The sequence below is a fragment of the Nuphar pumila genome, chromosome 2 (assembly GCF_984573655.1).
Source record: "Nuphar pumila chromosome 2, dmNupPumi1.hap1.1, whole genome shotgun sequence".
Lineage (NCBI taxonomy): Eukaryota > Viridiplantae > Streptophyta > Magnoliopsida > Nymphaeales > Nymphaeaceae > Nuphar > Nuphar pumila.
Window position 1 is genome coordinate 104,211,528 of NC_143250.1, and position 22,757 is coordinate 104,234,284.

A 22,757-nucleotide genomic window follows, 5' to 3' on the forward strand; every position below is an offset into this window, starting at 1 on the left:
TATCAGGTTATCTAATTTATCTGCCCATCCGGAGATCCTTACAAGGATTATTGAAGGTCAGAAAGATGATCCCCAGTATGAGAAACTGAAGTCATTAGCCCAACAAAAAAATTCACACTTTTCACTCAATGAAGATGGCAGTATTTGGATGAAAAAGCGACTTTGGGTCCCTAGTGATCCCAAGTTGAAGGAAGAACTATTGGGTGAAGCACATAGGTCCAAATACACCATACACCCAGGAGGCACGAAAATGTTTAAAGATTTACAACGAGGGTATTGGTGGAATGGAATGAAGCGTGAGGTCGCAAGTTATGTCTCGAAGTGTTTGACTTGTCAGCAAGTCAAGGTGGAACATCAGAAGCCTGGTGGAATGATGCAGCAAATGGAGATTCCACAGTGGAAATGAGAAGAAATCACCATGGACTTCGTGGTGGGTTTGCCGAAAACACGGAAACAACATGACGCGATATGGGTAATAGTGGATCGACTGACTAAATCGGCTCATTTTCTACCCATACGAATAAATCAATCCCTCGAGAGCTTAGCAGACTTATACATCAGAGAGGTTGTTCGACTGCATGGAGTACCAGTCTCTATTATATCAGATCGAGATCCTCGATTTACTTCTCGGTTTTGGGGTCAGTTGCAACAGGCCTTGGGTACGAAACTGAAGCTGAGTACCGCTTTTCATCCCCAGACTGACGGACAATCAGAGAGGACTATCCAGACACTAGAAGATATGCTGCGAGCATGTATGCTGGATTGGAAAGGTGAGTGGGACAAGCATGTTGTTTTAGCCGAATATGCCTACAATAATAGTTACCATGCGAGTATCGGCATGGCTCCTTTCGAAGCTCTGTACGGAAGACCCTGTAGATCGCCGGTGTATTGGGACGAAATTGGAGAACGATCGATAGAATCACCAATCGTGTTACAACATTACACCCAACAGATCAAGATGATAAGAGATAGACTGCTCACAACCCAGAGTCGACAAAAGAGTTATGCAGATCAAAGGCGCAGGGAACTCACTTTTGATGTGGGGGATAGGGTCTTTGTGAAAGTATCACCCACCAAAAGTGTGTTTCGTTTTGGTAAGAAAGGAAAATTGAGTCCCAGATATGTCAGACCTTTTGAGATTTTGGAACGGGTTGGAGAAACAGCCTATCGTATAGCCCTACCTCCTCAGTATGCTCAGATATATAACGTATTCCATGTATCTATGTTAAGAAAATATCTTCAAGATCCGTCGCATGTCATCCAATATGAGGACGTAGATATAAGGGAAGACCTAACAATGGAAGAAAAACCAGTGGAGATATTGGAACGAAGTGAGCGAGTCTTGAGATCAAAGACCATTCCTCTCGTTAAGGTGAGATGGCAACACCATGGCATCGATGAAAGCACGTGGGAACCGGAGGCTAAAATGCGAGAAAAATACCCCAAGCTGTTCGAGTAAACACCGACAGGTAAATTTCGAGGACAAATTTTTTTTTTAGGAGGAAAGGATGTAACAACCACAAATTTTACACTAAAACTTAAAGAATTATGTGGATTTGGGCCTGGGATCCGTTATTGGATCCAAAAGAAAAATGTGCATATTTGAGTATTTTAGTAATACTATATAAATAAATAAGTAATAATAATTTTTTTTTAAAACCACTGTTGGACCCAAGTGGATCCAACTCCTGGATCCACTGCTATCCACGCGACCCGGATCCAAACCGCAATCGGATCCGACATCACGGGTCGTGGTTCGGACCCGGACCCGACCCACACCCTGTTAAAAGAAAAGAGGGGTTAAAAAGGGCAACCCGATATGGGTTGCCCGATAAAAGATTTTTGAAAGGGGGAAACCCTCTCCCCCGAGACATCGGATGTTAGGGTTCAGCCGAACCCTAACACATAAGGAGATGGGGAGGTGGGGGAGCACACGCAGCCGCCGGGAAGGTAGGTTTTCCTTCCTTTTCGGGTGGCCTCCCTCCTACAAAGAGGGACCCCCGAACCCCTTTCTCCTTTCTCTCGCTATCCCCTTCTTTCTCTCTCTCTTTATCTCTCTCTAACTTTCGGATCGCCCTCCGAGTTTTAGGACTGCTGCTCGAAGCTTTGCCGGGTGACGCCGACCGACCTCCTTGCGTGGCTGCCGCAACTCCTTCGCCGGAAAATGGTAGGGTCTGTAATTTTTTTTTTCAGGTCAGTCATGGGCTTGGTGGGGTGTGGGTTTTCCAAAAACCCAAATCGGTCGATTGGCAAGGGGTGTTCCCTTCGAGCTCTGCAATTTGGGGGTTTCCCCTTCGAGCTCTGCAATGTGGGGGTGATGTCGGCTGTTATGCAGCCCCGAAATCACACGGGAACACCTACCTCAAAAAGGGGGGGGGGGGGGTTCGTGAAATAAAATGAGGGGACTTTGAATGTGACAGAATTCTTGCTGAGTCTTGTTAGGGGAGGGTGTACAGTATGACCCTTCACATTTAGTACCTCAATTTCCATTTTTGCAGAGTAAGGACAGTGGCTCTTAACGAGATTAGTAGACCGTGGATTGGTTGTGCTGATTAAGGATATGGGTTCTTAATAGTTAGGTTCATTCAATTGGAAGATTAGGTTAGAACAGAAGAAAGAAGAAAGCATGGGAAAAACTATAGGTTTTTAAAGAACAATTTGATTATTTATAAGAATCTTTGATCACTGCTTCACTGATGTGATCAGATTCGATGCCACTGGCCAAATCGAAAGAGATTTAGGTCGGTTCAGTGTGTGCTTAGGGACAAAATTAGGATAAAAGGGAGGGGAGAATCTGTATCATTTTTTTTGCACGATTCATGATACATTGCTTGAGTCGGGTTCAATGAAAATTTAAATTGCCAGCAGATCCAGTTTTTAATTATGTGATTGCATTTAGTTTTTGTTTTCTTTTATTTAGCTGAATAAACTGGGGAAGGGTCCCATTCCTTGATTGCATTTGTTCAGTAGTCCCTTTCTTGTGAGTTATTCTGGCCTGCGTATGTGTAATTTGTGAAACAGAGCCTGCTTAATGTAGGATGTGTGGTAGCCGAACTGCAATTGAAATACATTTAATTCTTTTAGGCATGGTGTATCTGATCATGTTTTATTTTTGACTGTGTATTTTGGCATGAGTCTGAGAAATACAGCATACTTATTTGAGATTATGGTTGCTGAATAGTGCCTGTTATTTTTGTGAAACAGAGCATGCTTAATGTAGGCTGTGTGGCGGCCGAACTGAAATGGAAATTCATGTATTTCTTTTAGGCATAGGGTACCTAATTATGTTACTATTATTGTCTGTGTATTTTAACCAAGTCTGTGAAATATGAGCGATGCGGGATGAGGCGCTGACCAAGACCTGATCTATTTGTTCCCTGGCGGTTTTGCTTTCTTTCAGATTGAGATTTTTGTTTTGAGACTCACAATGTGAAAACTCTGATGTTGGATTTTATTATTATTGAAATGGAAATAAATGGTGTGGTTTGCTTTTACCTTCCTGTATCGTTCTGAAATGCTTAACCCGGGAATTATTAGTTGTTTCCGCTAAAAAAAAAAAAAAATCCTTAAAAATTTGGGTTAAATTTCGGGGCGTTAGAGTGGATATGCTCTTTACACTATATAGGTTGGAAACTATTAATACTTTGTCATGGTGTACCATTGAGGCTTCACTATTAATGTTTTGTCCACATGACCATTTGATTTGTGAAATGAGCATTGTTGTCAAGATTAAAACACTTATTCAGGAACTTTATTCCTTCTTGAATTTTATTTAGATCACAAAAATATTTCATGTGCTTTCTCAATTTTTCAGGAAGTAGCTGTTAAGAAATTCTTGGATCAAGATATTTCAGGTGTTGCACTTGAAGAGTTTAAAAGTGAGGTATTTTTCTCTTTTTCTTTCTTTATGTGCGATTATATTCAGATGGAGGCACCCATATTATGTACGTATACTATTCAAATAAGAAATGTATAGGACTTAGAAGATTTAGTGTTCTTTTCCTTCTTGTTGGTTCATTACTTTGAGCATAGTCTTGGTTTGAAGGTGCATGTTCACCTTATAATATGGCATTGCTGGAAGGCTCTATTCATGCTTAAAAACATTGTTATTCATATACGGAGATCCTCTTCTTGGCCAGATTCAAGATGGAAGACAGAATAAATAGTCTATCTGCAGTTGATACAAAGCCTACACCTTAATATTGAATATGATGGTCTATGTCACATGGATACAACTGTGGATACAGAGATACAGTCATTCTGTTGAAGTTTTCATTATGATTTGCATATAAGGGGATATGGAACAGGAGTCAAAATGGAGTATCCATGTGACATAGGTGATGGTTGAATGTGTAATGAAATAGAAAGAGAGAGGTGCACACACAAATTGACTGGGATGGTGCACATAAGCCACTAAGGTTTAGAACAAACACTTAAGAACTCACAAGCCACTAATGGGCATAAGACAATGACATAAAAAATATAATTTTATTATATTAATAAATGCTCAAGAGAAGCATTACAACACAGGGGACAAAGAGAGAGACTAAAGGGGGGCATTATAGCTGTTGGGAAGGCTCCCAACAGCTAGAAATATAGCTGTTGGGGGAGTCCCAATAGCTATATGGCCTAAAGACCATAATGCCCTTACATAAAAAGGAATGACAAAAAAGGAAAATAAAAGAAATAAAAAATATCAATTCTGCCCCTAATGGGCAGGACCTAGTACACATTCAGACTGCCCCTAATGGGCAGGACCTATTACACATACAAAATTACAAAAATACCCCTAGACGGTATTACTTATTACAAGAGAAGAAACACACACACACACACACACACACACATATGTGTGTGTGTGTGTGTGTGTGTGTGTGTGTGTGTAACACTATCCCTCAAACTGACAGTGAGATCACCAAAAGTTTGTCAAGGAGAAACAAAAAACGAGGCCCCGACAAGGCCTTGGTGAAGAAGTTCACTATTTGATATTCAGATGTGACATAAGGGAGTTCGATAGTGACCCGTAGGAATTCCTCCCTATCATAGTGACAATCCATCTCTATATGTTTTGTTCACTCATGAAAGGTGTGATTGCTAGCAATATAGATAGCGTTCTTGTTGTCATAACACATCTTCGACAGAGTAAAGATGATAACACCCATATCCTTCAATAGATTTCTTAGCCAAACAATTTCAGTAGTGGTAGTTGTAATGAAATGAGCGGAAGATAAATAAAAGCCACTTCCCTAAAAGGGGGAAGTTTACAATTTAGAGATGGGAAATGTTCTGAAAGACAGCCTCATCTTGAACCTTGTCTAGAAAGTTCAAATAGAACGGAAAAAAACAGTCTAGGTGCCAGTCCCACTAGAAATTGTGGTAACCATGTGTTCAATGAACAACTTTGAGTTTAGGGTTGCAAACAGGTCAGATATGAGTTGGATCTCCGCTGACCTGGTAGTAGATCCGGACTTCCATGGGTGGGAAAGTTCTTGATCTGGATCTGACAGCACACACGGTAGAGTTCTGTATCCAGATGTGATCTGACTCCCCTTGACACTGGATCCATAGAAAACGGGTCAAACTATATGTTTTTCCTATAGAATATATAAAACAGGTTGGATTGGAATCAAATTTGAGCTGGTTCCAAACCTCTTTGTTTATCCAGTTCCAACCCAGATTTGACTGAACTGGAAATTATTTGTTTTGAATCTGATCAATTTGTAAAGAGGAACCTATTTCGATGGACCATATCTGCCCAAATTTCTTTCAGTTCGGCCAAAATCAGATAAAGATCCAACCCACTTGCAACCCTATCTAGGAGAATTGTTTGTGACAAAGGCTTATGTATCATACCTCAATTTCTGATAGCGTAAAATTTTCTAGAGTTTTCTCTATCAATGTCTCACATCTTTGCTGTTAAGCGAATGAAATTTTTTGTTGGCCTTCTTACTTTCTCTTGCACGTGTCTTGATCTTTTCATCAATAATATATAACAAGAATGTATTATACATATTTGAATGCACTTTTGCTTCACAATTAGCCATGAACACAAGATGCACAAAAGAGTCATTTCTCAAATGCCCCTCCATGGTAGTTATTTTTATGACACTTCTATTCAAGTGTCTTAAGGTATAAGAATTTGTGTTAACTGTAGGATTTAACTAATATGCTTATGAGGAGATACTCTTAAGCTTTGTCCAATGATAGAAATAGGATTGTGCTCTGCAAGCTGGATTAGTAATCTAGTACTGTTTTTGGGTGAGAAGGCTGGGAATTGCCTGGTTGGATTTGATCCTGAGACAGCTCAGCTGAGATAGTGTGATTCTACTGATCTAGTTATCAATTGATCTTGATGGACCAGTTCTTGATCTTGATGGAATTTCAAGAGTCAGTTAAACAGGTCTGTTCTTTTGTGATGCATATTGTATCATATGTAGCTATCCTTGTCCTTAATTTGAGAACCATGATTTTCTTTTTTCTTTTTTGTGTTTGCCAATTCTCTGGCTTTTAGAGACCCATACTGGTTACTCAGTTTATATAACTGAATTATGCATAGTATTTCTCATGATGAGATTTCATTTTTTAAATATAATTAATTGGATTTTTTTTCATATATTTGATCAAAAAATGACCCTGATGTTGAATTTTAGTGCTTGCATTCTAGCAGATTTTGATTTACTAATTTTAACCTAAATTGCTTTTGATAGTAACTCTGGCTTCTCATGTCCATAATTTTAGATTGTCAGGGTTACCAATTTTGGCTTGAGACTCTTTTCTGCTATATCCTTTGTGTGTGTGGTTTGTGGATATATATATATATATAGCAGCTGACTTGAGTTTCTCTTTTCAAGGTAAGGATTATGAAAAGGTTACGGCATCCTAATGTTGTTCTCTTTATGGGAGCTGTAACACGTGCCCCCAACCTTGCCATTGTTACAGAGTTTCTCCCTAGGTATGCCATGAATGATGTAGCTTCATAATGTTTATTATTTTTCTGCAGTTTTAGTCTCTCTAAAGTGTAGTTAGTGGGATAGTTGTTCTACATTTTAACATCAAGCTTTTTGTACAATTTTTTCTATTGCAACGAGGGTTTGCTTTTTTAACTTCTTTAGATCTTCTCTTATCAATTAATGAACTTGTGAGTTAGGGTAAATGGCTAGCCTGCATGTTCGGCATCATTTCTTGCCTCTAATCTTTGTTTTTGGTCTAACTTTTCTCGTGTTGGGTTTATGGAAGTTGTCACCACAGAGCAAATCAATCCTTAAACCTACAGTCAAGCTTGTTTCACAACCTCAGTTTCAGGCTTCCCCTGTAGTCTCCTGGTCCTCATCTAGTTGTATATGTCTGTGGATGTGGACAAGCATATTTAAGAACTTGGATTTTGTCACCATATGTTATGCTTATGTCCATTCCGTAAAATTTTTTGGTTTTTAGTAGTCGTCTCTTCTGAATTTATCTTTTCCCTGACCTTTTACTTATTCTTCTGAGAGTCAAGAACCAAAAAATTTCCTAAATAAAAAAATATGATTGGTGACAAGGTGTTATACTGTGTTCAGAGGAAAGTTCTGAATTGCATAGAATGAAGGGTAATATGAAGTAATACATTAAGAGAATGAAAATCTCCGTCACATGAACACTGTTGTGGGCATGGGGATATGGCAAATTTTTTGAAGTTTCCTATATAACTTGTATTCAAGGGGATATGAAATGGGTGCAAAATGGAGTATCCTGTGTCATAGATGAGAATCCTGTACCTGCATAGCAAGATGCTACCCATGGAAAATCCATTCCCTGCCAGCCGTTTTGATTTCTGTCCAAATATGAATCTCCACTTCAGTATTTGCAGGAGTGGAGGGATGATAGTCATGGGTGTCCTTAAAGATTCTATTGGTCCACTATGTCCATGTATACCAATGCTAAATCATATACCACTTCATATCTCCTGGTCAAATCCATCTACCTAGGACAAGCCTTTTTTTTTATAGGCAAGCTGGGAGATAACCCCCGAGGGTTTCAAACTAGAGATCCTCCGGTTATGATAGTGCAACCTCACCATCCGGCTATCTCATTCAATCCCTACCTAGGACAAGCTTACTACATTTTGAATCCCTAGATATGATACCCTCTCCCTCCAGACAAGCCAAATCAGAAAGTTTCCCAATGAAAGGCCAAAACATGAGCACATTAGTATGGTGTCATTACATGATATACCTTCCTCTAGCTTGAAGGCTGTCAATAAGAGGTTTTTGATGTGAAATGAGCCAAACTAACAGTATGGTCATAGGAAGAGGGACCTGTGGTCAATGGCCTTTTTGGCTGTGAGGACATTGTTCTAACTTTAACAAAGACGGACACAGCATGATCTAGCATGATCTGGCTGACAGTTGCTACCCTTGTCTTGTGCCTATACAATGTTGTCCTCCTTTCCATTTCTACCTTTTTGGCACATATAGTTTCTGCTGGATATTTGAACAATGCAAATCATCTTGTCATGTTTTTGCTTTCCAGGGGCAGCTTATACAGGCTACTTCATCGGCCCAACAGTCAAATAGATGAAAGGAGGCGTTTGAGAATGGCACTTGATGTTGTATGGTTACAAGATTTTTTATCTTTCCAAATTATGTTAAAAGCAGATTCCTGCACATGGTATATGACCATTATAATTTGTCATTGTACTGCTAGCAGGCACGTGGCATGAACTATTTGCACAACAGTACTCCAGTTATAGTGCACAGAGATCTGAAATCTCCAAATCTTCTTGTAGACAAGAATTGGGTTGTGAAGGTAGTGTTTCCTGTTGCTCCATATTGATTTGGAGGCATTTAGTTTGTTTTAATGTGCTTATCTTATGGTTGATATACACTTTTGGCAATCAGGTTTGTGATTTTGGACTATCTCGAATGAAGCACAGTACATTTCTGTCTTCAAGGTCAACATCTGGCACGGTGAGATCTCTTGAAGCTTCCTGTGATTTCCTTTACCGTAAATCAATCCTTTGAAGTTGTAATGGAGAGGAAAGGCTACATATAAGACCACTTGCTGGACTTCTTTTCCCATGATGTGATTTGACAGCTACATCCTTTCAAAAGAATTAGGAGTCACTAAAAGAAAATGTCACCCTGTAGGACGGACAACTAAGTCTTTAATTTTGGCTGCTCTGCTTCTACATTCTAGGTAGAACATCTCCATGTCTTTTGCCTTGTAATCCAAATGCTAGCATCTTGTTCTAGGAAGTGAATGCATATACAGGAGTCTTGTTTTGATTTTGTAAATTTTTTCCTTCTTATAAATAAGTTCTGACAGGTGTTTATTAATGTCAATGATTTGGAGACATCTCATTCCTAGGAGATACTAGGGTGCTGAAAATTTCTGTTGAAGAACTCCAAGCCAATGATGACCCCCATGCTAACAGCATGCTCTTACAGGGGCTCACAGCCTCAGAGTCATTTCATACTCCAGCAAGTCTAGCCATTTCCTCTGTTATGATTCATTAGATAGTCTATTGCAGCTGAAAATGTTACCATATTATATTAATATTTGATATGAATATCACCCAAAATTTTGCCAAATGTTTGCTTGGAAATTGTACGTAATTTTAGTATCTTTTTTCTTTCCACTGCAATAATGCATTCAAGAAGAAATGACCAAATGATTTCTCAAAAAAAAAGAAAGGATCAAATGAATCTTGTTTCATTTTCACAATAAACAGTGGACATTAAGGCACTGCCTTCTGGTTGTGATTGTCATGTGATGCATTTGATGATTTGTGTTGATTTTCATATTAACTCATTTTTATTAATAGGCGGAGTGGATGGCTCCTGAAGTTCTTCGAAATGAACCTTCAGATGAAAAGTAAGTCAAGCACAGAGCTTTCTAATATAAATAGCTTTTAAAAATTTTCTTCAATACAATGTTGATTTCATACATTCACACTTGTCAAGAAGTTTCTTGGCTGAAATCATGTCTTTCTGCACTTGAAGGTGTGATGTCTATAGCTTCGGGGTCATCTTATGGGAGCTTTCTACCTTACAGCAACCATGGGCAGGAATGAATCCAATGCAGGTTGTTGGTGCTGTTGGGTTTCAAAATCGTCGCCTTGAAATTCCAGATATTATGGATCCAGCCATTGCAGAAGTAATTAGAAACTGTTGGAAAACGTAAGTATATCTGTCCATTTATATAAATATTACCATTATATAATTCTTTAGCACTCAATCTGTTGCCATGCTCATTTATGTTTTATGTGTATGAAGCACTGGTTAGCCGATAAGCAAACATGTGCTTTTGAAATCGTGGATCTGGTTGCAGTGCTTAAAGGTTATTTTCATTAGTATCACTTCAAAATGCTTTGCAACAGTTAAGAACTTTATGGCGCATGTGTAGACTTCCAAAGTTAAAAGAATCAGTGGTTACTTTTAAGCCAACATGTCATGTCTGTAACGCCTCAAAATTTCAAACTTGTGAACCTTTTAGAAAACAGGCAAGTGACTAGAAGAAAATCTCTTTCCTTTCAGAGTTTGTTTATGTAATCAGCGAAAGGCAAACTGACAACTTTGGGCACGTTAGCTAAAAGAACCAAAACTCACTACACATGATACTTGCAAAACACTTGGAAAAGCCACTTTCATTTAAAGAAGTTCCCAAATAGTACAAAATTTGGATATCCCAAGGAAAATTCGTTACAAAACCCAAAAACATCAAGGACGCGAGTTAAGAGCAGGAAAAGGAAGTCTTGAAGCCATCTTGCCATCGCGTCATCGCCCGTGATATACCTAATCATCACCTGTACCCATAGAATGGGTTAGTTTCGCGAAAAACTAGTAGGTGCACAAGAGAGACTACAAAAAACTGAATTAAGAGCATTTAATTCAGCATACTAAGCAATTTAAAGCATGTAAGCAGTTCAAAGCAGGTAAGCAGTTCAATTCAAAGCAGGTAAGCAGTTCAAAGCAAGTAAGCAATGCAACTGTCAAACGCAGCATGATGATTCATTTGATCGTAAGATGTGAACTACCACGCAACAAGCAAGTCTCATGACCCATCAACTAGTGTGAACAGACTTTATGCTTCGATTTTACTGGCCTGCGGGTATGCGCAGACAAATCGTAGAAACAACTGAGACTAGTTCGAGCGTTTGTTATTCTATGTATTTTCAATAACCCGAATAACTAGTTGAGTCCGCTCCTAAGGGGATGGATTTAGCCGAGAGAGGATTCCCCAAAGGCAGATATTTGGCAACGGATGCATCCAACTTCTGCAGAAGTCCATGGGATCTACCACATAGGATAATGTCTGGTAGTCCCTTCCCCTAACTCCAATGACTGTGGATGCTGGATCTTTTCTCGTGGGGTGGTTGTTAACAACCTGTCCATTGGAGTTTTGTACCGATCCATCCTCTCCCTTGACAGAAACCAAAGGGTGAATGGGTGCATTAGGTGTTGCTTAACTAACGTCCCATTCTACATGCTTTGGTATTTCAACCACGCGAGCATCTTGCCTGTGAAGGCGATCTCATTTTTTATGTGTTTACAACATTGTGCATCTAGCACTGTTCGAGGTCGCACAACCGTCTCATTCGATCATCACAGTAATAGCGCGTAGTGCACGACTACAAGTACTCTAGGATGAAAGGGGTATAGTTCCTGATGCAGAGCAGGCCCAGAACAATGATGCAAAGCACGTCCCATACCCAACAACACACAGACGTGTTTCGGGTCTAGGACCGAACCCGAGACCCGGATCCAGTTGAAGCCTTTAAATAAACTTCTTAGGGTTGTGTGCAAGGGGAGAGAATATTGAATTTGGCAGCAACCGTTTTTTCTTCAACAGCTTTCCTTTGATTTTTTTTATTTCGTCTATTGTTAGTTTCATTTTCATTTACTTTCATTGTTATTTCTTTGCTTCTGTTTGATTATTTTGTCGTTGCTTTGTCACATTCAGCCTATAGCAGACTATTGGATTTTTTTTAAAAAAGCTTCTTGCCTTTGCTTCAGACGCACGTTCTTTACTGCGTTTTCCTTTTCTTCTATCAGTTTTATTGCTTTGTTGATTTTTCTATTAGTCGTGACTTTTCATTTCACTGTTAGTATTATCAAGTTGTAAACATTTTCAGTCCTTAATCTCCTGTTGTTTGGATACGTGAAACTGAGCTTTTCTTTGCTTCATGTTATTCCTGCGTTATTATATGTTGCACGACTGTGTATTGAAGGAGCAACCACAACAGCCTGTTAACGGGACAACACCGATTCCTCCCTGCAGCACATCAGTACCCAGGAACGTGGGTTGTGTGCTGATCGAGTAGCCTCAACGTCAGCCCCATTATTGTATCAGCGTCGCCCCTTTAGCTGCACCAAAAACGTGTCCACGCCGGTACCCATTACGTGAGGGTCGATCACGGTTGCCTCCCTGCATCAAATGGTATCAGAGCCCAGCCCCTCATTCGTCAACGGCATGACGCAAGAAGCGAGGAACGGTCCTATGAGCGGAAAGGCACGAGAGGAGATCATGAAGCGACTGCTCAACAAGTTGACGGAGATGCAGGAAGATATGCTATGCCTAGAAAAGGAGGTAGCCGGTCTGTCGAAGCATATGGACGGGGTCGAAGCTCGGATGGATGCGCTTGAATCCAAGGTGGATGCGCACACAATGCAGTTGAATCAGTTAGGCGTGCGTGCGATTAACCCTGTTGATACTACCGTCGTCGATTCAACCCCGATGAAGGCATTGAGGAAACCTTGCACAGGGATGTAGGTTGCGACAGTTCTCCCCATCTCGAGTCAGCAGCGACCTCGGGTCACCCATGTCCGAGTACCCTCCAACCGAACCGCCAAGGGGCGCAGCGGGTCCCAACAACTGCATCGTAGGTCGGGCATGAGTTGTAGGACCACAACGTTACGTTGGGTCCTGTCCCAGGCCTGGGCTCGTGGCCTCGCACCATGGGAATCGCGCCACAGTGTGGGTCGGACCTACAGGGCCCCGACGTCCCACTGGGCCTTGCTGGGGACCCGGGAAGGCAGTAACCTTCCCCTTTGAACCTGTGCGTGGGAGCCATAAGGAGGCAAACCCACGAGTGGGAGCAGGGGGACTCGGGTGGATGGGTCTGGATGCAATTGTGGTTGTTAATGTTCATCTTGGCGGCATTCAAGAAGTCTCTTTAGTATTGAATCAAGATTCATTACAACGTGGCATGTTCAGGGTTGAGCATATCAGAAGTTATAAATCTGAAGTTGACGTTGTAAAGGAGACAGGGAAGCGTTGCAAAATGAAATGGGCGGTAGATTTTGGAAAAACGCTCCGTGGGTATGGTAGGGTGGCCAGCCTTAATGATGATGAATTCCCATTTATTGGTGCCAACTTGCAAGCTGGAGATGTAGTCATTGGTAAGTGTGCATAGTCAGGAGCAGATCACAATTTTAAATGGATGCGCCTATCTTCGATGTGTCTGATCTATATGCTTACTGTGGAGAAGATCAATCGTCGGAGCCAACTTCTTTCCAACCCGGGGATAATGACGCAGAGCAGACCCAGAACAATGATGCAGAGCACGTCCCATACCCAACAACACACAGACGTGTTTCGGGTCTGGGACCGGACCTGAGACCCGGATCCAATTGAAGCCTTTAAATAAACTTCTTAGGGTTGCGTGCAGGGAGAGAGAATATTGAATTTGGCAGCAGCCGTTTTTTCTTCAACAACTTTCCTTTGATTTTTTTTTATTCAGTCTATTGTTGGTCTCATTTTCATTTACTTTCATTGTTATTTCTTTGCTTTCGTTTGATTATTTTGTCGTTGCTTTGTTACATTCAGCCTACAACAGACTATTGGATTTTTTTTAAAAAAGCTTCTTGCCTTTGCTTCAGACGCACATTCTTTACTGCATTTTCCTTTTCTTCTATCAGTTTCATTGCTTTGTTGATTTTTCTATTAGTCGTGGCTTTTCATTTCACTGCTAGTATTATCAAGTTGTAAACATTTCCGGTCCTTAATCCCCTGTTGTTTGGATACGTGAAACCGAGCCTTTCTTTGCTTCACGTTGTTCCTGCGTTATTATATGTTGCACGACTGTGCATTGAAGGAGCAACCATGACAACCTGTTAATGGGACGACACCGATTCCTCCCTGCAGCACATCGATACCCAGGAACGTGGGTTGTGTGCTGATCGAGTAGCCTCAACGTCAGCCCCATTATTGTATCAGCATCGGCCCTTTAGCTGCACCGAAAATGTGTCCACGCCGATACCCATTACGTGAGGGTCGATCACGGTTGCCTCCCTGCATCAGTTCCTCAATAGGAGCCTCAACAGAAGTGTTTTGCAAAGATGTAATGTTTCTCAAACTTTACTTTTGACATTATTTATCTTTTGAAACAACCAACAACCTGTGCCAACATTTGGCATGCGATTTTCAAGAATCTCATCCGCTATCGTGGTATCTATATGTTTCGCATGACTCAATACTGGCCTCGATAAGCGGGATACGGGTTTCTCAACAGAACCCCCGCTAAGAAGTTCACTCAAGCTCCAATTCGGGGTTACCCGAGATATGTTGAATAGACGAACAGAACCAGCCAATCACATCCTTCCAAATACTTTGATTTGGGCAGTCTTTGATGCTTTTGCGCAGCTCCCTAAATTCTCAAGTCTACTTTGCAGGACTGCTCACTCAAAAAGCCAGGATCCCTGCTAGGGATCCCTCTCCTTAGACGAGGATGTATCGTTAAGCTCTCAACTCAACTTTTGTCGCAAGAGGGATAGTGGTAAATGCCTCTTGCATCCTCCACGAGGATGCCTTTATAGCACATGCAATGAGCGAAAATTTGAGCGTCATCTGCAATGGTAAGACAGTAACAAAACATTTGCAAAAGCAAGAGCTATGGCGCAAAGCGCGACGACAAAAGAAAGGCTGAAAGCAGGAATGCGTAAGCAAAGCCTAGGCGCAAAGCGCGGCGACAAACGAAAGACATGACAGAAAGTAAAGGACAAGGATCACGAAACCGTGTCCTTGAGTTAAATGCTTACTCGTATAAATATATATATATATAAATATATATATATATATAAATATATATATATATATGCATATATATTTATTTAATTGTCATTTTAGTTAATTGAACTCAATTCAATTGTCCAAGTCCTTCGTGCAATCTTCCCCTACCTTGGGGACTTGCGAGCTTGTTGGTGTCTGCAGGTGTAAGCGATTGACGGCTCGGGTCGCGGGGCGCGAGCGGGATTCATCGTACGAGCTTCAAAAGTGACAGTCTTAGCAAGCTAACACCAAAAATAGAAGGTCAGGGGCACTGCCGTTGACCTGACGTGAAGAAAGCAGAGGCAAGGGCAGTGTGCCCCTGTGAACCTGCTGAACGCGAAAGAAGCAGGGGCTGCGAGCCCCTGTTGACTTGCTGTCAGCAACCATGGGGAGGCAGGGGGTTGCACCCTTGCCTAATGAAGGCAACGAGGGAGGTCGGGGCTTCGCCCTGCCTGTCGGAAGAGCAAAGAGGCAGGAGCGAGGCCCTTGTTCGCTTGACACAAAGGGGGAGGTAGGAGGCTTCGCCCCTGCCTGCCGAATACTCAAACAAGCAGGGGGCGAAGCCCCTGCTTGATGCCAGAAAAGAGGGAGCAGGAAGGGGGCTCAACCCCTCCCCTGAACAACGGGGGTGCAGGGAGTGGCAAGGGCAAGGGGGTTTCGCTCCTGTCGACCTGTCGAGAAAGGCAGAAGACGGCAGGGGCCCCCCTGCCGGCTTGCCAGCGGCAGGGATCTTGGCCCCTGCCGACCTGCCAGAACCACATGGAGGAAGGGGTATTTGCACCCCTACTTGCCTGACAGAAAGAACACAGAGGCAGGGGCTCCGCCCCCTGCTTGCTGGAAGGGAGCATAAACAGGGATCGAGCCCTGTCTGCCTGACAAAAGCAGAGAGAGTGAAGAGGGGAACAGGGAGGACTCAACCACTCCCCGCCAACCAGAGCGCAGGGAGACAGCGACAGGGTTCGGCCCCTACCGTCGTTCCTTAACTCAGGGAGGTGGCAGGGGCTCGACCCTTGCCGACCTACCGAGAACCAGAAGAAAAGAAGTGCAGGGGCTCAGCCTCTGCCGACCTGCCTGAACAAGAGGCAGGCAGAGGGGACCTTGCCCACCAAGGCACAAGGCCCCCCTGGGAGCCCTCTGCCACAGAGGAGGTGACGCAGGCGGCAGCCCTACCGCTTGCCAAAAAGGAGAGTGGGCGGCAGGGGCTTGGCCCCTGCCGGCCTGCTGGAGCTAGCTGATGACAGGGTATCGCCCCTGTCGTCCCTCCAAAGAGAAGACACAGGTGGCCGGGATTTGGCCCCTGCCGGCAGGCCGACCCGACGTAGGCGGCAACCTTGCCGCCTGCCGACTCACAAGAGCTTTGGTATGGTCAGGTTGACTTGCTGGGTCATGAACATTTCTTCTTGATTATATATCTCTCAAAAACCTTGATTTGTGAATAGGTGGCTAGGGATACCAACTTGAGAATGAGCTGAAAAGAAGGTTGAACAAAAACTGTTTGAGCTTATACTTCCTAGTTTAAAACATGAAGTTGCTAGTTTGAAACGCCAATCAGATGTTTGAGGAATGGTTTAGGGTGTGACCTTGATGTTGCAATAAAATTGAAAGCTGTGCAAAGGGGAAGAAAACAACCTGATGTACTTCCAAGTAAAACTAATACATAAGCACGGCTGCTCATCAGCATCTTGGGCTTGACTCATGTGCAAGCTTCTTCAAGATCAGGGACTAGGCAAACCAGCTGAGCTCAAGCTCTTTTATGGATCTGAAGAGGTTAGTGGCTTGTACTTGAGCAATGAATGATGTGGTTCTGGACTGGTATATACATGGGCATATAGAGCATCTCTTTTATCAATGCTGGTTTATCAGACGAGAGTTCCCTGAAGCGAGACAGGGTGTAAATCCCCTTCCCTTTGTTCTGTTCAGAACAAAAAAGACAATATAAATAAAGTAAATAAGTAAATAGAAAAAGACATGTTTATTCAAACTCACAAAAGTTGAGCTTGAGCAGTTAAGGGGAGAGAGTTAACTCAAGATTGAACAGTGACTGATCAGCTTGATGCATTGCTTGGCTCATTTATCTCGTAAACTCCCACTTCTTTGTCAGCTTGCTTCAACTGCCAAGTCTCAATCCTCAATGGAATGTTGTTTTTATTGAGGCTTGAGAAAAACATAAATAACCTGCTTCCTTCCTTTCTTTTTCTGCATTATGGTTGCCATAATAGAGAGTCCCGAACATGGAGGATCTTGGTATAAGTGCTTGTGACTTTAAGAAATGGAGTTAAAGTGATGCCAGTAGGCGGCATCGGCATGTAAAGAGCATGCATTACAATTTCATGGTTCTTGGGTTGACAAGAAGTCAGAATATCCTTACATTCAAGAGCCCCAATCTTTTTATGGCCGAGAAGAAAGTGCACTCATTTTTAAACTTTGTATGAACAATGAAATGAAGAATCTGAAGAAGCTTCAGCTAGGAACGGTCAATTTTATTTTCTCATAATCCGGAAGCATATTCTCTCTAATGACATATTCTTGAGGTTCAATCCTTCAGCCACATAATTTAGAAAAATCATGGTGGTTTACTTCAAGTATCTTATCAAAAGTATTCTTTATTTAGTTGGCTTAATTATTCGCTTTCAAGATGTATGTGCTTGAAATCGCTTGGCTTGTTGCTATTTTGCATTTAAATTGGCTGTTCTCATTGGCAAGTGCAATCATCATAAAAAACGTTTGGCTAATTTATATTCTTTGCAGTGATCCAAAGCTGCGTCCTTCATTTGCTGATATAATGGTGGCTTTGAAGCCTCTACAGAAGCCAATTACAAGGTTGCAGACAAGCGGACCAGCAAATGAGCAATCCCCTGCAGCTGAATCCAATATTAAAAACTTAGGTGCATAACAAGCCGTGGCAACGGCTGATGAATCATGATTGATGAGCTACCATGACACTTCTCGTTCAGGTTAACCATTGGATGTAAAGAAAAAGCAGAGTAAAGAAGTAAAGGTATAATTTACAACAGATTGGTGTTTGCCATATTCACAGTGATTCTTTTTCTTTTTCCTTTTTGGCAGGGTCTATACAGTGAGCGGTCCTGCGAATTTGTAAATTTGCATGTAATGATCATTCTTATTGTTCATTAAGGTTTAAAGTTATTTGCTGCTGCTGTTTTTTCTTCCCTCTTTTTTCTTTCTTTGTGCCGTAATGTCCCATGGTTATATTGAAATAAATTAATTTTATCGGATAAGCATGATTACCAGTTTTTGCCAATGAATATAGATTTTTCCAATTTTTGCTCATCAGGCTGGAGCTGGGCAGTTGTGCACACCCACACACCTCGTAAACCAAAAATTAGTGGTTCAGATCTGCAAGGTGACAAAGCCCGGCTGAGTCCAACCAAGATGGTAATGCATGTCCATGCCTTGTCAGACTAACTTATCTTTTATGTGTGAGCTGGGCCCTGGGTCTGTCTGGCCAAGATCCATGACTACTTCCAAAAGCTGAATGCACCCGAAGTTATCTTGCACCGGCCACAGGTTTAATATTTGAGCCCAAGCTTGGAATGGGACATCTGAGGCCAGCAGGCTATCCCGGCCAGATGCCCGCTTCCAGGTTTGCCAAGCTCAGCCTCAAACCTGCTTGCTCATGAGACCACCTGATTTGAGCCCAGACCTGAACTTGAATGGGTTTGACCGACCGGTTTCTACAATGATACTGAAAGGATAACCCTGGATCGATGTCACAGCATAGTGACAAATATTGGCCTTTTCAAGAAAAAAACATGATAATTTTTCCAGTCGTTTAAAACGGTAGATATCACCAAAAGTTATTTTCCTATTTTTATTTTTCTTTGTAAAATTGGTTTTTTGTTGTTTTAATTATTTTCTGATAAAAAGTGAGAAAAATAAATAATTTCAATTTCTCACAAGGAAAAGGTTGGTGTTATTTTTTGCTTTAAACTTTTCACAATATGCTCATGAATCTTGTTCTCAGGAAAATCTTGGTGAGGGAAATTCTCATGATATTTTCAATTCTGATAATCTCAGTAAAACTCAGGAACATATAGGCACATATCAAAATATATACGATATAAAATATGGAGAAAGGGGATGGTCCTCCCTCTTTTTTTCATTAGGTCCTATTAGGGCCCTCTAAAAAGTGTACTTTCAAGTATTTTTTGCTCAATTTGAACCATTAGATGTGTTTATCATTACTTATTTATTAAGAAACAAACTTTCTTTCAAATTGATTTGATGAAAAAATGTAAATATTTTATCATCAAAATTTAGTATAATATTAATCATTGATTTTTTTTTATCTCTTTAAACTACACATCTGAGCATAAAAAAATCTTAATCAAATATATGTTGTCTATGAAGACAATGATAAACACATCCAACAACACGGATCGAGCAAAAAATACTTTATGATTTTTGGAAGGTCCTAATGAAGTTATCATGTCAATATCATGAAAAAAAATACCATCTTGTGAAAATGTTAAATCTTTCTATATCATATCGGTCTTTGGAAATTCGTGTTATTCACAAAATGTTGGCTATATTTATAACTCTGGTTGCTTTGCACAACTTTAAAAAAAGAACAAATGAAATGTGGGAGGCACTGATGATGAGAACTTCAGATCCGATTAGTAAATCATGGCCCACACCTTTCCACGCTCGTGTTCTTGTTCTCATGATAAGGATAAGGTGAAGCTCTGACAACTCTTTAAGCATAATTCTAATTTTTCCAAATCCTGCTGAAGTTGGTGAGGTACTTGGTCATGGCTTCTTTCCTACCAAACTCACCAACCTTTCTTCCTCATCCCCAGCCATCTACACCATCTCCACTCCTCCCATCAAAGCCTACCACAATCTCCATAAAATCCCAACAAAAACCCAACAAAACAAACACCAACCCCACCCCTGAATCCACAGACTGGATTGCTTCCACCTTGAGCAGAAGGTTTGGACTCGGTGCTGGCCTTGCATGGGCAGGATTTCTTGCCTTTAGAGTTGTTGCTGAGAAGATCAAGACCCGCTTTGAAGCATCCCAACAACAATCAAACACCATGTGAGTAGCTTCATACTAATAATGCGGTTCTACCAACGGAGGCTACGCTTGTCTGGTAGGAGCAGCTAGTTCACGTCACCTTGTGTTTGGACGTTGCAAGTTCGAATCCCAATGATGTCGTTGTATAACTGGTAGGGGTCTGCCTAACCCCAGCTTGTCTTTCAAAAAAAAAAAAAAACAATGTGGTTCTACATGAATTTTGATTCATGCATGAGTTGTAATTGTCACCACACAAGGGCTTTTACCAGTCTGCTCATCTGGTAAGGACGATTCGCTAATGTCACCAAGTTGGTGCAAAGACCCACAGGTGGCATCCTTTGCGGTAAGGTCAAAGCTGGGTGTACTCCACTATGAGCAGCAGGACCTCAAAGGTTTTGCCAACCAGAGGCCTGCCAATGTGAGCTAAAAAAAAATGTCACCATAGTTAGCATGTAATTTTCCACTTAGAGAAAAATGCACATAAAGATTATGTCATTATGATCCGGTAAATGTAGAACCATGCTAAAAGTAACAGTACTGAAAACTTTTTGTTGACAGAGATGTGGACAAAGAAGAGGTGGTATTACCCAATGGTATCAGGTACTTCTTTGAGTTGAAATATCCATGAAATGAAGAGTGTGTTTAAAAGAATACTGAATTGAGTTTCAGGTACACTGAGATGAAGATTGGAGGGGGAGCTTCGCCAAGGATAGGAGACATAATGATGATCGATCTTGTTGGTAAAGCAGAGGGTTCTGGAAGCGTGTTTGTGGACACTCTGGGTGGCAATGAGGATCCAAAAAAGCCTCTGGCATTGGTTTTAGGGTCTAGGCCTTACACTAAGGGCATGTGTGAGGGAATTGAATATGTGTTGATGTCCATGAAAGCTGGAGGTAAGAGAAAGGTTACAATTCCTCCCCAGCTTGGATTCGGAGATGAGGGTGCAGACCTGGGCTCAGGTGTTCAGATCCCTCCTGGTGCAACTCTTGACTACATTGTTCAGGTTGATGAGGTTTCAATAGCTCCAGCATGACCAAGTCTATGAATAAATGATGATTCTTCTCTCTCTCTCTCTCTCTCTCTCTCTCTCTCTCTCTCTCTATACATTACGAGGTGGCATCTGTTGGAATGGGCCAAGTTCGAAGCAGGTTATATGTTCCCCCTCGGAACACACAAGTGCGTGTTCTCGGGTCTGAATGAGTGCCACGTATGTAAGCACATGGGGCTCATTTCCCCGTGTGTGTTAGCATTACTTAACATCGGAGTGTATTTGCAAAGACTTAAGTACCCTTTCCCGTCATTAGCTCCATAAAATGATGTTTCGAGTAAAGGACAAAAATATCCTTCTGCCAGAAAGGGTTAAAATCATCATCGTTTTTGCCCTAAGGAGTAAACTCTTCTGCTTTAACAGGAGCTCCTCGCAATATGTCGCCCTAAACATTTTGGATCACCCTTTGACGATGCACTATCTGTTGTAACAGGAGCTTCGATTGACGACGTACCATTTGTCGTTGTCTGTTATCGCCGAAGCACTCTTTGTTGTCGTCGAAGCATCCTTTGCCATCGTTTGCTGCTGCAAGAGCATCCTTTGTCGTCACAGTAGTCTATTATCGTCGGAGCACCCTTTGTCGTTGTCTGTTCGTGAGAAATAGTTGAACTACCAGAAAATCAGCATTCTGTCTATTGTTCATCATGATACGAGGGTGTAACCGTTGAATTGAGTAGACAAAGAATAACGATTTACAATAGAGATAATGATGGCAACATCAAATTGAGTAGAGTAGTGATTTACAATAGAAATCAGATAAGCGAGTAGCGATTTACAGTAGAAATCAAATCAGAGAGTAGCGATTTACAGTAGAAATTAAATAAGAGAGTAGCGATTTACAATAGAAATCAGATAAGAGAGTAGCAATTTATAGTAGAAATTAGATAAAACAATAGCGATTTACAATAGAAATCAAATCAGAAAATAACGATTTACAGTAAAAATCAAATCAGAAAGTAACAATTTACAATAAAAATCAGATCAAAGAGTAGCGATTTATAGTAGAAATCAAATTAGAGAGTAGCGATTTACAATAGAAATCAGATCAGAGATTAGCGATTTATAGTAAAAATCAAACCAGAGAGTAGTGATTTACAGTAAAAATCAGATCAGAGAGTAGCGATTTACAGTAAAAATCAGATCAGAGAGTAGCGATTTACAATAGCAATCAGATCATAGTAGCGATTTACAGTAAAAATCAAATCAGAGTAGCGATTACAGTAAAAATCAGATTAGAGAATAGCGATTTACAGTAAAAATCAGATCAGAGAGTAGCGATTTACAATAAAAATCAAATCAGAGAGTAGCGATTTATAGTAGAAATCAGATCAGAGAATAGCGATTTATAGTAGAAATCAAATCAGAGAGTAGCGATTTACAATAAAAATCAGATCAGAGAGTAACAATTTACAGTAGAAATCAAATCAGAGAATAACGATTTACAGTACAAATCAGATTTCTACTGTAAATCGCTACTCTCTAATCTGATTTCCACTGTAAATCACTACTCTCTGATCTGATTTCTACTGTAAACTGCTACTCTGATCTAATTTTTACTGTAAATCACTACTCTCTTATTTGATTTATATTGTAAATCGCTACTCTCTGATTTGATTTATACTGTAAATCGCTACTCTCTTA

The 22,757-nt window shown here is 41.1% G+C and overlaps 2 protein-coding genes across 7 annotated transcripts in view; both read left to right on the forward strand.

Moving 5' to 3' along the window:
- The window catches only part of LOC149846509 (putative serine/threonine-protein kinase SIS8), a 41,084-nt gene extending 22,250 nt beyond the window's left edge, over window positions 1–18,834 (forward strand). Inside the window, exons 7-16 of one of the 5 annotated variants that reach the window (XR_016430287.1) lie at window positions 3,815–3,883; window positions 6,852–6,952; window positions 8,509–8,587; window positions 8,683–8,784; window positions 8,877–8,945; window positions 9,803–9,852; window positions 9,981–10,157; window positions 17,776–17,981; window positions 18,094–18,135; window positions 18,323–18,834. Coding sequence is in view for 3 of the 5 variants with exons in the window: in XM_089996384.1 (XP_089852510.1) it covers window positions 3,815–3,883; window positions 6,852–6,952; window positions 8,509–8,587; window positions 8,683–8,784; window positions 8,877–8,945; window positions 9,803–9,852; window positions 9,981–10,157; window positions 17,776–17,920 (792 nt within the window). In the remaining 2 variants the exon portion in view is untranslated. Of the gene's footprint in view, window positions 1–3,814; window positions 3,884–6,851; window positions 6,953–8,508; window positions 8,588–8,682; window positions 8,785–8,876; window positions 8,946–9,802; window positions 9,853–9,980; window positions 10,158–17,775; window positions 18,181–18,322 lie in introns of those variants that run through there. The other 4 variants (XR_016430286.1, XM_089996384.1, XM_089996385.1 and 1 more) reach the window with 4 other exon arrangements.
- Window positions 18,835–19,368: 534 nt separating this feature from the next.
- On the forward strand, window positions 19,369–21,144 carry LOC149846510 (peptidyl-prolyl cis-trans isomerase FKBP17-2, chloroplastic-like). Of its 2 annotated transcripts, XM_089996387.1 has the most exons (3): window positions 19,369–20,089; window positions 20,627–20,668; window positions 20,738–21,144. In XM_089996387.1, the coding sequence occupies exons 1-3, from the start codon at window positions 19,800–19,802 to the stop codon at window positions 21,099–21,101; spliced, it is 696 nt and encodes a 231-aa protein (XP_089852513.1). In that variant the 5' UTR covers window positions 19,369–19,799; the 3' UTR covers window positions 21,102–21,144. The 2 variants fall into 2 exon arrangements, with proteins under 2 accessions (XP_089852513.1, XP_089852514.1); XM_089996388.1 differs by lacking the exon at window positions 20,627–20,668.
- The last annotated feature ends 1,613 nt before the right edge of the window (window positions 21,145–22,757 follow it).

Coding starts and splice junctions, on each gene's coding strand:
- LOC149846510 (XM_089996387.1), top strand. CDS start 19,800: ATGGCTTCTTTCCTACCAAACTCACCAACCTTTCTTCCTCATCCCCAG. Junction 20,090..20,626: donor CAACAACAATCAAACACCAT/GTGAGTAGCTTC, acceptor TTTTGTTGACAG/AGATGTGGACAAAGAAGAGG. Junction 20,669..20,737: donor GTATTACCCAATGGTATCAG/GTACTTCTTTGA, acceptor ATTGAGTTTCAG/GTACACTGAGATGAAGATTG.